The sequence below is a fragment of the Rhinopithecus bieti genome, unplaced genomic scaffold (assembly GCF_001698545.2).
Source record: "Rhinopithecus bieti isolate Rb0 unplaced genomic scaffold, ASM169854v2 scaffold_2654, whole genome shotgun sequence".
Lineage (NCBI taxonomy): Eukaryota > Metazoa > Chordata > Mammalia > Primates > Cercopithecidae > Rhinopithecus > Rhinopithecus bieti.
Genome location: NW_016804048.1, coordinates 1,203,709 through 1,219,877, shown reverse-complemented (window position 1 = coordinate 1,219,877; position 16,169 = coordinate 1,203,709). Strand labels below are relative to the sequence as shown.

Sequence of the window (16,169 nt, the reverse complement as noted above, 5' to 3'; positions counted from 1 at the left end):
CAGATAGGCTGGGGGAGTGAGGACTGCTGCGACACCGTCTGATGCCTGTAGAGATACATGACCATAGAGGTGCAGTGTGCCCCATCCTCCCTGTTGTGTGATCTTTCTCTTACCCTCTCAGGAGCTTGGGTGCGGTTGGAATGAAAGGTTGCCTGGATCAGGGCTTTGCTGGGAGCATGCAACGGAGGGCCGGGGAGCCAGAAGTTGACAACAGTGGTGGACCGTGGGATCTAAGCTGGGCCAGGAAGGAAGCGGGAAAGGGCAGTGGTGGTTGTGACAAAGGCTGGGGCACTGGGCGGGCAGCATCTGTAGTGGCCACAAGTGGAGCTGCGATCCTGAGGCCCAAGTAGGGGAATGCTGCTCAGACCCCTTGACTTCTGGCTTGGTGTCCAGCCTCTCTTGGCTCACCAAGCAGAGCTGGGTCTCTTCTGCGCCCTCCTCAGAGGAATGCTCGACCCGGGCTCCCTATCTGCTTACTAAAGATGGATAAAGAAAACCGGTCAATTCTTTCTCCGTGAGGGTGACACAGCCTGGCATCCTTCTCCCCAGCCTGTGAAATAGGGCAAATGGTTTTCTCCATTAACAGGTGTGGAAACTGAGGCTAGGAGAGGTGGCTGACTGAGCCTGGGCTTTGTTCCGGTGCCCTTTGCTAAGGTGTGTTTGTGTGGATGCAGAAGCACCAGGAGTGCTGCTGAACCTGAAAGTCTGTTGGGAGGGGAGGCTGTGTGCGGGCACAGCAGGATCAGATGTCCTCTCAGTGGTCCTGAGTCTCATCCCTGAACCCTGAGGGGCTTCCAAACAACACCTTGAACATTCCCCTCCCTCTGCACAGGTTTCATCTGCGCCGTAATTCCCGACCTCTGACCCAGCCTGACTCTTCATCTCCCTCTCAGTGCCAGCCCACCCCCCAGTAAGTGTCTGGGGCTCTGGAAACACAGCCTCCCTGGTCTCCCTCCTCCCCAGGCTTGCAGAGGCTACTGCCTTGCAGCCATTCATAGCAGAGTGTGGGGTGGGCCGGCAGGGGAGGTGGCTAACTCCAGCTGAGGCAGCTCCGACCTGCTTGCTGGGAAAGGAACCACAGAGCCCCCTCATCATCCTGCTCTGCCTCACACCATAGGGCTCTCCCTTTCCTCCCCTTCCTTCTCCTCCCCTTCTCCTCCCTTTTCCCTTCTTCATTTTAACCTTTGAAATACTCAATGTACAGAAAAAGCGCACATACAGCTGGGTTTTTTACGGAATCCTTTGAGAGTAAGTGGTGGATGCGATGCTCCGTCATCCCTGAATACATTAATGTGCATTTCAAACCATCGAGAACATTTTCTACCAGCCACATGCAACCATCAACGTCAGGAAATTAACACGTCATCATTACCTAATGCCCAGATCCTTTTCATGTTTTGTCAGTTGTCTCAGTAACATCATTTGTAGCACAAGGATTTCGTTCAGAATGACACGTTGCATTTAGTTGTCGTGACTGGTTCCCTTCAAGCTGGCCGACTCAGACTTTCCTTGACTTTCATGGTTTTGACACACTGGAAGATCTATAGGCCAGTGTTTTTAGGATGTCCCCCAGTTTGGGATTGTGCGATGCTTCCTCATGATTGAATTCAGGTTCTGCATCTTGGGTAGAAATATCACAGACAGGATGCTGTGTTCTCATTGCATGCAATTTTGGACTGTCTCGTTACAGATAGCATCACTTAGACCAGTTGGGGAAGGCAGTGTCTGCTGCCGGCAGCAGCATGGGAAAGCTCCTCTTTTCCCTTTGTAATTAGTAAGATTTTTCTGGGGGAGGTACTTTGACACCATGTAAATATTTCATTCCTCATCAAACTAACATCTATCTATCTATCTATCTATCTATCTATCTATCCGTCCATCTGTCGTCAGTCCATCTATCTGTCTGTTGGTCTGTCTGGCATGCGCCCTACCTACCTATCCTATCTATCTATCTTCTATCTTCTATCTATCTATCTATCCGTCCATCTGCCGTCAGTCGCTCCATCTGTCTGTTGGGTCTGTCTGCCTGCCTACCTACCTTATCTATCTATCTATCTATCTATCTATCTATCTATCTATCTATCTATCTATCTATCTATTTATCTATCTATCTGTCTGTCTATCTATCTACCTACCTACTTACCTACCTAACTAATCCATCTCTCTCTCTATCTTGTCTATCTATCTATCTATCCTGTCTATCTGATCTATCTAATCTAGCTATCTTTCTGTCCATCCCTCCATCCATCCAACCAGCCAGCTAGCGTTCATCCACCTACCAATCTGTCCATTCATTTCACTAGAGTCCTATTTTATTTAATAGGTTACAGCTGTTATCACTACTGGCTTCAATACTCAAATTGTCCCTGATTTGGTCACTGATGCCCTTCCAGCTGGCTTCTGTGTCCCTTTGAAATGCCTCTTTCCCTTTTCCCAAGCCTCCTTACTTTACAGCACAAGACGTTCCAGGCTTGTCTTGTGCCTCCACGCCTCTGTTCTAGAATCAGTCATTTCTGCCTGATTCCAATTAGTGGACCATAGCATTTAGAAACTAAGGTGGGGGCTAGACGCTCATTGATTTTAGAATGTTGATGCTCCCAGGCTGTTTCACTGGGGAAAGCTGGGGAGTGTGTGCCTCTGTGTGAGTGGACACATTTACACAATCTTTATTACTGTATCTATTTTTTTTTTCTTTTTTTTTAGAGACGGAGTCTCGCTCTGTCACCCAGCCTGGAGTGCGGTGGCCGGATCTCGGCTCACTGCAAGCTCCGCCTCCTGGGTTCACGCCATTCTCCTGCCTCAGCCTCCCGAGTAGCTGGGACTACAGGCGCCTGCCACCATGCCTGGCTAATTTTTTGTATTTTTAGTGGAGACGGGGTTTCACCGTGTTAGCCAGGGTGGTCTCGATTACTGTATCTATTTATACGTATTGTCAATCAAGTAGGAACTCACATGATACTCCAGTGATAATCAGTACCATGGAGTTGCCTCTCATTTCCTCCCTTTCCACATTTCTACCCCCTTTCTCTAGCAGAAAAACCAGACTCTCATTATTGGTAATATGTTGGCTTACTACTCATTTATAATATGTTTACATACCCCTGAATGTAACCAATCTCCCATTGTCACCACCTCCTGCCCCAGGCAGATGTCTGTCACCCCGTGCTGGGATCTGACACCCTTGCTGGGCAGCGTCCCACATGGGCACCCTCCTCTGCTTGAGCCGGACTGCCATGGTTCATGCTGACCCATTGTGGCATCCACACCCCCACCATTTCCTGGGTTTGCTCAGCCCCACCTCATGGCTTTAGCATGGAATCGTTCGTCCTCTGGGTTTTGATGGCTCAGACTTGATTCTATGCTACCGAGGCAAAGGCTTGAAGAGGGCAAACCATTGTCCCCAAAGGAATAGCTGCCCTCGTGCCCATTCCTCCCTTAACACACCTGTTCCGGGGAGGAGGGAACTCCAGGTCCAGGGGCCTCCATAGAGCAAAGTGATCTTTACTTCTTCCTCCCAGGGTTTGCAACAGGTGGGTGGAGCCAGCAAGGCCACCCAGAGCCCTGGCTGCTGCACCCGCTCCCAGCAGCGGGTGTGTACTCAGAGGAGGACAGCTTGGCTACACGGACGCTTCCATGGAAATGCTTTTGAAATGCTGCAACAGCCAGCCATGTGGGTCTCAGGAGCGTAGGTGTAGAGACATAAATAACAACACGGGGCATAGAATACCTGCTTCCCAGAAGCAATCAGCCTCTCTCCCTCTCCACCTCCGTACGGCTCCTGTGATGAAGTTATTCACATGTAGACACACACCCACAGGAAGCCACCTGCAGCAGACACGCAGCCTTCACATGGCTTCTTCCACATGTGTGGCCCACACGCACGCTTCAGTGACTCCTCTTTGACTTCAGCACTAACGACTATTATTTCCTCTCCATCTGATGAGGAAACCAGTGGGCTGCCGAGATGCTGACAAAGGTAGATCCATTTGCGAAGGTTGACATAGGAGGTCAGAGGTTGATTGCATTGGCATAACTCTAGAAACAAAAAAATGTATAACCCGTTTACTTCCTAGAAAATTCAAGGAAAAAAGCATGCCCTCTTCCTTGTCCTTTTCCTACTTTTGCATGACCTAACGCATAAATGTCCTAGCTAGAAGAGACTTTAAGGTAGCCTGACACGAGGCAGTGGCAAGGGACAGCTGGGCCTCCACAACTTAATGGTAGAGAGGACTTTGTCAAATCACTTCCCCTTTCTGAGCCTCTTTTTGCTCCTTTAGAGGAGATAGACCAGTGCACAGCTTGTAGGGTTATGAGGGGCTTAGGGATTGTGGAGGTCAAGTGCCTGATATAGGACCTCACACACAGTAGGTGCTCAAATGTCAGCTACAGGTGATTTCAGGTGTAATGCTCTACACCTTGATGATTCTTGGCCACACACTCCCAGCCTTATATAGGTGACAATAGGTTCGGTGCTCTGACAGTAATCCTGTGTGCTTTGCAACCACCCAGTCCTGGGATGATTCACCTGGTGGGAATTCCATAACTGCTACACATCCCCAGTTCCTTCCCCTTTTGCTCAGGAGGGCTGTGGTTGGAGCATTCTCCTCTGGCCATGTTTTAGCATCTCTTTCACCAACAGAGGGTCGTGCTAAGAAATAAACACAGCCAGTCCATGGGAGGGGCCCAGATGCTGCACGTGTGGTCATGCAGCTCCAGTTTCTGCCTGCCAGCAGTTGTGGAAAACACCATATCACACTGTTCCTAGCTGTAGATCAACTACAATCTGTTGTCTGTCCACACACTGCTGCCAAGTGATACCTCCTAACCTATATCTGGTTGGTGGATGTTTTGAATCAATCCACACTGAGAGTCACATGTTTTTATTCGTATTCAACACCATGTTGTTAGAGTTGGTCTTCCATCACAAATGACTAAGACGCCCTACAGATGATCACTCTCCTGGGAGTCATTGCTGNGCCAGGATGGTCTCGATCTCCTGACTTCGTGATCCCTCTGTCTCGGCCTCCCAAAGTGCTGGGATTACAGGCTTGAGCCACTGTGCCCGGCCTACACTAGGCTCTTAACCAGTTCTTTGGAATAGGGTCATGCAGCCAACTCATGAATCCACACAGTACTTTGTCATCTTCTCTCTTAGGATGCCATGGCGGTGGGGCCTTGTCAACGTCCTGGGTGAAGTCCCACGTGACATCCTGCAAGCGTGGGCTCTGGAGTCAAACTTTCTGACTCACACCCAGCTCTGCCGGAAGTAGGCTGTGCTCTTGGATGACTTAGTTTACGTGCCTTAATTTCCTCATCTATGAGATGGGAATAGTGGTTCATACCTCCCAGGGCCACTGTCGGGATTGCCTAGTTGCTGTTGGTATAACTGTGGCACTCTGGAGCCAGCCCCCGACAGGATCCTGAGAGCTGACTGTGAAAGTTTCAGTCAATCTGCAGAATGGATGCCGTCACTGGCCATGGTGGAAGTGTTTATACCACAGAAATCAGCAAAGGCGACAAACCAGGGCTTCTGCCTCCTGGAGAGCCAGTTGTTAAGTAGCACCAGCACACCGCTGTATAAAGCACAACAGCATCCGGTAGGCACTAAGTAACAGATAAACGTTAGCAGTTGTTACGATTATTCCGTTTATTAACTTGACTAATAACCATGTCAAAAAAAGAAATGAGACCAATCATACGTAATTATTTTTAATGAGCCTGTACTAGTGACTGCTGGCAACTGCTACTTCCTTCCCTAACTGCTCAAGAAACAACCCATTACTAATCTCTGAAGTGAGTTTCATGGATTCCCCCTTTTGAGTATTACTGAGCCACGTACTGGGTCCTGTGTTTGTGGTGTGACTAGCACAGACAAAATCTTTGCTCTCATAAAGCTTTCAGTCTCAGGGAGGAGACAGACGTGAAGGCAAGCGAACAAACAGAATCACGACATAATCACAAATTGTGAAAGTGCTTAGAAAAAAAACAGCATGGAGTCATTGAGAAAATGGGGATGTGCCTTTTCCAATGGGGTGGATGTGCTGGCTATCACGTGCTGCCTGCCAAGAGCTGAGTGCACGCACTCAACTCTTCTCAACTCTGCCTTGAATGGCATCATCTGTGGCATTAACTTGAAATCGTCTGTAGTGGAAGTATTTACACCAAGGACACGGGCAGGTGCTACAAACCAGAGCTGTTTTGTTTTCCCTTCTGGAGACCTAAAGGTGAAGATAGGGCCATGCTGAGAGCAGTGGGAAGAGTGTTTTACCCGCCTGTACACATTCCCTCAGGTGGGAGATACTTTCTGTCCCATGGAGGCTTCTGCTGCAGGGAGAGAGTGAAACCATTCCAGGTAGAGAAACCTGGAATGGTTTTCTGAATACCTGAGCCCTGGCGAAGCTTTGGTTGCCCTTTACATTCCCGTGGACGTCACCCACTTTACCCAGTACCAGTGCATTCTTGATAACCCCTGATCCCCTTCGGCCAAGCCCACGTGATCATCTGCCTGTGGCCATGGTGTCGGGTACCTGCCAGGCTGGACCACAGGTGTTGTTCTAAGTGGTGGGTGATGGTTTGGGATGGGAGGAGTCCTGGTATTGTTCTGATTAATGGAGTACTCCAGCCACTGCCTCAGAGAGGAGAGAAACCAGGCAGGGTCTCTGGCTAGGGAATGGCTCTGGCAAAGCTAGCTTTAGAGCTCCAGCCAAGTACACTGAGCCCTGAGCCCTCAAGGGAGCCAGAACAGGCTAGAACATGAGGCCAGGCTGATGACACAGTGGGGACAAGGCAGATCCTCGAGTCCCACGTTCTTGGGTGAATGGGGGATTTGGGCAGGGAGAGGGGTACTATATTGTGGAAGCGACCACACTGAGGCTCCATGACACCCAAGGCTCCCTTATGCCACTCCGGCAACAGGGTCAGTTTGCTGCAGGACATAGTCCCAGTCCCACCAGACATTGAGGGTAGAGATACGGACATCCTTTTCCCCATCACCATGGGCTTCAGAATGGGCAGGTTCTGACCTCGGGAGAGAGGCTTATCCATGCACCAGGGTCCCGGAGAAGGAGAGGGTAGTGGGGCAAGGCAGGGGCTGACATCAAGGGAGATTGATGGGATCTGGACCCACCCTGGCTGTTCTCCATGGCTGGATCTCCCCTCAGGCTGCCAACCAACCTGACCAGCTGCAGGAGAAGGGTAGGTCAGTCCTTTGCCTTCTCTGATTTCTTTTCTCTCAACATCCCAAGGAGTTGCTCCGTGTCCATAAGAATCCCAGGCGGTAGGGAGGTCAGAGGTACACTGATTTGCCGGGTGAGGAAAGGAACCACAGGGAGGCACAAACGTGCGCAACAGGCCTAGGTTCAACCTGACTTCTCTAAACTCCAGTTCTCTCCTTAGGCTAAAAGAATAACAAAACTAAACACACAAGTTCCTAGGAGGATTACTGAAGTAACACACAGAAAATCACTCTGCAAGCTGCTATTCAAATGCTAGTAATTTTTTACTGTCACAATTAGGACTAGTTTGAATATCTTTTGTCTCTTAACCCGATGCCCTTTTTTTTTTTTTAATTGCTCATTCATCCATCCGTTCATTCAGTAATGACTTTGAATGTTTGTGAGGAGTCAAGTGCTCCACTATATCCTGGAAATAGGAAGCTAAAATAGACAATGAAGAGAAGGAATGCATACGCTGGAGGTGAGCTGGGCCCTCCGCAGGTGCAAGGCAGCAAGTGTGGGTGTCACCAAAATAGGTGTGTGAGCCAGGACCAAGGGAATGGGGAGGACGAGCGAGGGGCTTTGCTACAGTGGGGCTGGCGGGGGGGTCAGGGGGCTTCACAGGCTCATAATATGTTCCCTGTTCTCATGCACATGACCCTCTTTCCTCCTCTTCTGTGGGACAGGATCTGTGAGGACCCTAAAAATGATCACTCACTTCAGATCCTACGGGCGCCAGCTGACCCTGATGGACACGCTGGAGGCTCAAATGAGGTTGAGCTGGCCTGATTTGTTTAAAAACAAAAATGACCATTAATGAGAATGACTAGAATTCTGTAAGAACCACTCACATCACAAAGAAAAAAAAAATTCCACTCAAAACCATTTTTAAAAATCCTGGATGTCGGCCAGGCGCGGTGGCTCAAGCCTGTAATCCCAGCAGCTTTGGGAGGCGAAGACGGGTGATCGAGGTCAGGAGATCGAGACCATCCTGGCTAACCCGTGAAACCCCGTCTCTACAAAAAATACAAAAAAAAAAAAACTAGCCAGCGAGGTCAGCACTGTAGTCCCAGCTACTCGGGAGCTGAGGCAGGAGAATGGGTGAACCCGGGAGGCGGCGCTTGCAGTGAGCTGAGATCGGCCACTGCACTCAGCCCGGGCGACAGAGCCGACCCGTCTCCAAAAACACACAACACACAAAAAAAACAGCAACACTCCTGGATGTCTAATTTATAATTTACGAACTTGAAGCTATAGGGGAAATTTTCCCAATTTAGAGTCGATTGCTCCCCGTGTGCATTTAGGTATGATTAATCATTCTAAAATTTACCAGCCAGGGTCCTGTCACAGTTCGTTGAACAAACTTTCCATCATCCTTATGGAATAAAAACATGGATCCGGACAGTGACCTCAATGCAACCTTGAGCTGAGGCAGTTTGAGTGACGTGGGGTCCAGATTGGGCATGGAGCTCTGCAGCCTATGGCTGCTCAGAATCTTCATATCAACAGCTTAGACCCCCTTGAAAATCCTTTGCATGGAGGAGAAGGGAAGACTGCTGCTGTGTGTGCCCACACAGTTCCTTGAGCCAGCCTAATGCCCTATGTTGGCCAATAGCCCCTAGTGAGTTGGCATAAGCCCCAACATGAGAGGTAGCATTTTGTAGATTTGGAAATTGAATCTGGAAGTTTAAGCGGTTGCTGTGACTACAGACTACAGGAAGAATATCCATGGTGATTCAGCTGGACTGTTGTATTTGGCTGCACAGAAACAATGTGACCTCTTAAAAATAAAAATAAAAGGACCCAGGAAGTGTTGAAAATGACAGTCACACTGGAACTCGCGGGCACCATCTTTTTATTGATGCCAGCTGTCTCCACCACTGAATCTTGCAGAATGCCTCACACAGAGCAAGTGTTCAGTACATATTTGAAGAACCACAGCTTTCTGACACTGCAAAGAATTTCAGATTCAACCTCCCTTCTTTTTTATTTTCCTAATGAGGAAAATAAAAGAGAGGAGATAGTTGATCGAGATTAGCTGTCAGCTGGAAAAAGAGCATAAGTTGCTGCCTTTTAGGATTCCAGCATAAAGTTGTGCAGGTTGAGCACAAAAGCACCGGAGAAAGGGAATAATTGGAGTCTGAAAGCCAGTCCAGCACTGGATTGAAGGGAGATGTCTCCTTTTCCTTTGACAAAGGGCTCATCTCCTCACCAAGGCAACTGTGGGGCCATGTCCACACTGAGAAATGTTTGCACTTGAATAGATGTAGAAGGGTGATGCTAAGAGAACAGAAGTCCAGACTGTTGAGCATTTTATAGGGTTAACTGATTCCTCCTGCCTTTTTGCAAGCAGAGATTGTGACTTTTGCTATTCTGTGACCCACTGTATCTATCATCCATCTGTCTTCTATATCATCTATCCATCTATCAATCATCTCTTGTAATCCATATTGATGAGGATACAGCAACTAATGGATAAGAGGGCTAACACAGAGAACATGAGCAGCAGTAACTCTCTTTGGGGGACACCCGAGGAATATTTCACACGTACCTGTTGTTAGACTAGATAATGGATTACTGCCTGTCTGTTTCCTGCAGCTCCTAATGGAGTCCTGTCCTAAAAACCTGTCATGGATGGAGCCTTGTTCTAAACACTCAGGGTGGAGGTCATGAGGTCCCAGAGGCAGGAGAAAACATCTTCCGGGGCTGCAGGGAGGTCATGATATAAATGCAGGAGGAGGACCTGACCCATAGCCACACAGACACAGGCAGACATTAGGGAAGAACCTTCAAGAAACGTGCAAAGAAAAAAAAAATAAGGGAGGCCATTAAAGACAATTTTTAAGTTTACAAAACTAAGACAAGCCAGGCTTTGCATGCAAATGATTCGGCAGGTGAGTCATGCATCTATTTGTCAGTTCTCTTTCAAAATAAGAAGTAAATTAGGCACAACGTTTGCATGTTTAAAAATCCTTTACTTTGCCCCCCTCTGAATTTTCTTAGTGCGGCCTGGGCCCTGCTCTCAGTTGAGTTCCTGCACTGGGGTCTCTGAGGCCCAGAGAAACTTTAACACCTACCCCTCCCACTCCCTCCAGACCTTTTGGAGAATAGCTCTTCCTGCTCCTACTTGTTAATGGTAGCGGCTGATGAGCAGTAACCAGTCAGGAGGGCCACACAAGCCTGAGCCTCACTGCAGAGTGATCAGGGTCAATGCACGTGTACAAAGTACCTTACTCCTTGTAGAGCAGGCTGTATCCGATTAAAGCTTGATTAAATACCACATAGTGGAGAGTAAACTGTCATCAGAAGCTGCTACTGGACACTCCATCACCTGCATTATTCACTGTGAAGACACTAAGTAAAGCCAGCAAATGTTGTGCCCTTTGCCATCCAGGAGCCTGCAGTCCAAATTAATTTTCATGAAGCTCAGATTCTAAGCAGATGTGGTTCTTTTGATTTTTACTCCTAAGTACAGGCCATTGTCCATTTTTCCCAGCAAAGCTGGGGCATGGCGTGAGGTTTTTTTTTCAGAGGATATTGGAGAATGAGAGTTTCAGAGCATGAATATATGTAACCTTTCAAAGGAAAAGTTCAGGAAGAACAAGCCGACCAGTACATCGGCCTGCCAATTTCACAGTGGTCTTGAAACTAGCTTGCTCAGATCTTTACAGCAACGAATACAAAAAGGGACCTCAAAATTTTGTGTATGTTTATGTCAGTTGATCAAAAACTCAACTAAAAGCGTCTCCTCCCACAGAGGAAACGGAAGCTCTTGGAGGTAATTCATAAGCAGAAGCCACGGGGACAGGGGCTTTGACCCTGGCCCTATCTGCTTCCCCTCTCCATCTGTGGATCAACAAGCAGGAATCTGTCAGATGATCTCCACCTTCTGTTGAGCTTCAGCTGTGGGCCTGGCACTCCACATGTGTTATTTCATTTAATCAATACATTCACTCTCTAAATAGATATTGCTTTTCCTGGTTCTTCACTTGGGAATTGGAGTTTGGTTAGATCAAGTTACTCGTCTAAAGTCATACAGCTGATGGTGAGAAGATCTGGCTCTTAAACCTAGGTTTCCCGGACTGCAGAGCCCATGCTCTCATCAAAATATTAATTGCCACCCTCACAAACACTAGAAGGGCACCCATTTGGTACTGAGCCTGGCTGTGAACAGAAGCAAAAGCAATAGAGGAGGCATCTATGCTTTCTTTGGGTTTGAATTGTCACAGTAACCTAACATAGGATGGGGGCCTTGAGAAGAGTTTTAGAGTCATGTCATATCAGATCTGGGCTCTGTTTCCACTACTGCTACTCATCCTTAGTTGTAAACAAAAGTAACAGTTGACCCTGAACACCACAGGGGTTAGGGGTGCCAATCCCCCACACAGTTGAAAATCCAAGCATAATTTTTGACTCCCACAAAACTAAGCTACTATCAGCCTACTGTTGACCAGCAGTCTTGCTGATAACATAGTCAGTTAACACATATTGGCTGGGTGTGGTGGCTCATGCCTGTAATCCCAGCACTTTGGGAGGCCAAGGCGGGTAGATCACCTGAGGTCAGGAGTTTGAGACCACCCTGGCCAACATGATGAAACCCCATCTCTACCAAAAATACAAAACTAGTCGGGCATGGTGGCACATGCCTATAATCCCAGCTACTTGGGAGGCTGAGGCAGGAGAATCGCTTGAACCTGGGAGGCGGAGGTTGTGGTAAGTCAAGATCTTGCCATTGTACTCCAGCCTGGGAAACGAGTGAAACTCTGTCTCAAAAAAAAAAAAAAAAAAAATTAACATATATCTGGTATATGTATTATAGACTATATTCTTCTCATAAAGTAAACCAGAGAAAAGAAAATTGTTAGGAAAATCCTAAGGAAGAGGAAATATATTTACTACTCATTGAGTGGAGGTGGATCAGCATGAAGGTCTCTGTCCTCATTGCCTTCACATAGAATAGGCTGAGGAGGAGGGAGAGGAAGGGCTGGCCTTGCTGTCTCAGGAGTGACAGAGGTGACCAAGGTGGAAGAGGTGGAAGGGGAGGCAGGCACACTGGTGTAAATTAAAAAAAAAAAATAAAAATCTGTGTATTAGTGGACCTGTGCAGTTCAAACCTGAGTTGTTAAGGGTCAACTGTAATGTGCTTACCTCACAGGGCTGCTGGAAGGATGATGTGATACTGTGCATGTAACGGGCTTAGTGCTATGCCAGGCACATAGTAATGGCTCGATTTATTTTACAGGGAAAACGTGCAGGTAGTTTTCAATTATGTTGGTATAAACTAGCTTGGTGAAGGGTGAGCTACGTCACATCCTAAAAGCAGAATCAGAATAGGGCTGAAATCTGGAGATGTGGCCCTGAAGTGAGGTGCTTGTGGTTCCTGGGTGGGGTCCTTGCAAAGCATGGCCCTGGCGTTCTTATTTTCCAGTCATCACCATATTTAAGGGTAAAGTGGAAGAGGTGGAGCTGCCTGTGGAGAAGGTGGACATCATCATCAGCGAGTGGATGGGCTACTGTCTGTTCTATGAGTCCATGCTCAACACAGTGATCTTTGCCAGGGACAAGTGGCTGGTAAGTGTCCTGCATGCTGTCCCTGCATTGGTCGGCTGGCTGTCCTGCTGCTCTACCCAAGGCCTGCAGCCTAGGGGGCATACGAGGACTTCAGAGAAGACTAAGGCTAGGAGGTCACTGCCCCAGGCCTGTCTCTTTAGAGCAGATCTGTATCAGGGACTAGAATGGTCGTCTTGGGTCCAGCATGTGTAACCATCAGAGTGGACTTCTGTGGGTCTCACCTCGGCCTCTTTTGCAATAATAGACATCCATTCTCCCAAGTTAAAGGTCCATTTTGGTCAAGAAGTACTTAGGACTTGCATGGCTGCCAGAGCCAGGTGTGCTAGTCATCTGGACTTCCGGAGGCCAAAGTCATAACATCTCTCACTGCTCCTCACTGGGTTTACCTTCACCCCACCTCACTTGTCCCATTGACTCTATCCAGGTCCCTTAAATTCTCCTTGCTCCAAAATAAAAATTGAGCATTGCTGTCCTAGCCCTAACCCCAGACAAGGTGGCAGTCCACTGCATGAGAGAGGCTGGCAAGGGGGTGCTTGTCTGGTGACTCTATGTGCAGTTCAAAATGTGATGTCTTTGTCAGGTGAATAGATTACGAGACCCATTTCCCCACAATTCATCAACAGAAACCTGGAGGGCTTATGTTTCCAGACCGGGCAGCTTTGTACGTGGTAGCGATTGAAGACAGACAGTACAAGGACTTCAAAATCCACTGTAAGTCCCCTCTTGCTTCTCCTGTGGACTTCCACCGCACAGTTGGGGTGGGAGGCACTCCAGTGGGCCGGAGATGAGCAGGCAGTGACATGAACACCATTGCTGTCCCTGAGGAGGAGCTTATCTGGGACCCTTTCTGGAGTCTGCTTTCTAAATGTTTCTATCTAGTCCCAAGGGTGCGAGGTTTACCGAGAGAAAATAAGCCATATGGCTGGGATGAGAGAAATGTCCTGGGGTGAAAGGATGAATGCAATGTGAATTAAAAATTGGACGGAGGCAGCAGAAGCTGAGTTTTTGCAGAGATTAGCAGGGCAAGTGGCTTGAAACCTGTGAAGATTCCGTTAGCCCAGAAGTCCACCGCAGGGGTCAGAAGTGGCAGGTCTCTTGCCAGGCCAATTGTTTCGAATCCTGCCTTCATTCCACTCAAACTTATCAAAATAATATTGATTCTCCTTCATATTCAAATACATATGATGTGAGGTTCTTTTGAGGAATAGATAGCAGAGGGGGTGGGAAAGAGTGGAGATTTTGCTTTGAACAATCAGACAAAAGGCGAGTGTGCATGTGCATGTGTCCACAAGGCAGGGGCTCATAGCTAAATGTGTATTCTTAGTGCCTTATCAGCTAGGAGCGTGTGGTTCACCGAGAATGATAAAGCCAAAAAACCTGGACTGAAAAGGGCTGTTTTCCTATTTCTCGTCAAGGGTAACACTTCTCTGTGACACAGGCCTGATCCTTATGAGATTACACCAAACATGTTTTTGGAAAGTTGGACATGGCTGTGTCTCCTCAACCAGAACCAAATACAACAAAGGAGAAAAGCGCCCCTCAAACAGGCAAACCCCCAAAACTCCCAGTTAAAGCAAGAGGCAGAAGCTCCAACCTATCCATCAGACTGGGCACATCTGGGGCTCCTGCCCCAACAGGGTGGTCCATTCCTATTTGGCAGATTACGGTGGAGGGGCTCACAGATTGAACAGAAGAATAAATGCCTCCAAGAGGCTAAGACTCCATCCACAGTTCAACAAATTGAGGCTCCATAGATTTAAACAATCTAATCGTCAGTGGCACTGACGAAAACTCAGCTGGACTCTGCTATGGTTGTGTGTATTTGTGTGGGTTCATCCCTTTCTGAAAGCATAAAATCAAAGTGCGAAGTTCAGAGCCAGGTTCAGAAGAAGACAAAAGTGGGACAGCTGTTTGAAGCTCTGTGCCCTAGAAACCCTCTCTGGTTTCTGTCTGCCTCCAGCCAATCTGGTGTGATTTCTACTATTTGACCTCCTGGGGGAAGGAGGCAGAATACCAAATGAGGCCAGTGAGAGGTAAGGGGGCCCAGGTTAAACACTTTGCACACTGCCAGACCTGGGTTTAAATCTTGGCTTTGCCATTTCCTAACTGGGTAACCTTGAGCAAATTATCTAATATCTTTTGAGCCTCAGTTAAGGGATAATCTTCTCAAGCCCACAGACTTGTCATGAGGATTAAGTGAGATGACGTATATTAAAGGACATGACAGTTCTTGGTCCCATAATGGGACTAGATGGGATCTAGTCTCTGCCTGCGTAGCTAAGCCCCTTTCTGCCACTGGCTCTGGCAAGTGAGCCTGACTGCCAAGCCCCTGGTGGCTCAGAATCTAGGACAGATGTACTCTCATGGAAGATTGCAGACACAACTCAACAGTGAGTGTTGATCAAATGCATGTATAAATAGGACATATTTTGCCCTGGAGCTGCATTTTGGAGTTCTTGCTGTGCAATTGTACTGAACAGTGTTTTGAGGAGGAAAAATTCTAGGTACATTCTTCATTCTCACGTTCACTTAAATATTTATTGAGCTCCAACCTGAGGTACACCTCTTTAACAAACTTTCTCATGGTTTCCACAACAAAGATACCTGTGTCCGGAGCCTCTGCAGGTATGCACATTGCAATGAGGCAGCCTGGGGCCGGCAGGGGCTCCTAAGGCACTGGCCCCAGACTGGAGATCATGTGATTTATTTCTTTGATTCTCATTGCAGTGTTCATACCTTCTGGAAAAGGAAAACAATCTGAAAGTTAGCACCATCTTTTCTTGTGCCTATTCTAGAGTCTCTGAAAATACCAGCCTCCTCCCCACCCCAAAAGAACACTAAGAAACAGACACTTAAAATGTATTTAAAATACTGTTTTCTATTTACATTTTAAAACAATCTTTTTTTTTTTTTTTTTGGTAAAGGAAGCAAGCCCACTTACAAATTCATTTCAAATACATGGAGATTTTGGTTACTATGAGTTCTAAATCAGAGGTAAAGCACAAAGGTTGCTGGTTGCTAAGGCAACAATTGTAAGCAATTTTCTATTGGCTCAAGAACCAGCTAAGAAGGAAACATTTTGAAATGAGGCAGGAGAGTGAGACATGTTCAGCCCCTTTCAGAAAGTAAATTGTTAGAGGGAGAGCTTTCTTTCCTTTCCTCTCCTTTCCTTTTCTTTTATTTCCTTCCCTCCCCCCCTCCCTTCCCTCTCCTCCTTTCTTCTTCTTTCTCAACCACACACAGCAACGTGGAAGTGTAAGAATGAGCACAATGCAGAACCCGCCCTCCATTTGCTCACCAATGAATAGAGACCACGTGGAGAGAGAGATGCATGTCTGGCATATACTAGGCTCATGATACATAATATTGTTGAAAGAAGGGAGG

At 47.6% G+C, this 16,169-nt stretch overlaps 1 protein-coding gene across 3 annotated transcripts in view; it reads left to right on the top strand.

Annotated features, from left to right (window-relative positions):
- Positions 1–16,169, top strand: part of PRMT8 (protein arginine methyltransferase 8) — a 97,257-nt gene that overhangs the window by 58,874 nt on the left and 22,214 nt on the right. For 2 of the 3 annotated variants that reach the window (XM_017862829.1, XM_017862837.1), the window contains exons 5-6: positions 12,643–12,785; positions 13,409–13,496. The exons of the other annotated variant lie outside the window; for it this stretch is intronic. In XM_017862829.1, the coding sequence (XP_017718318.1) occupies positions 12,643–12,785; positions 13,409–13,496 (231 nt within the window). The remainder of the gene's footprint in view (positions 1–12,642; positions 12,786–13,408; positions 13,497–16,169) is intronic. 3 annotated transcript variants of the gene reach the window in all.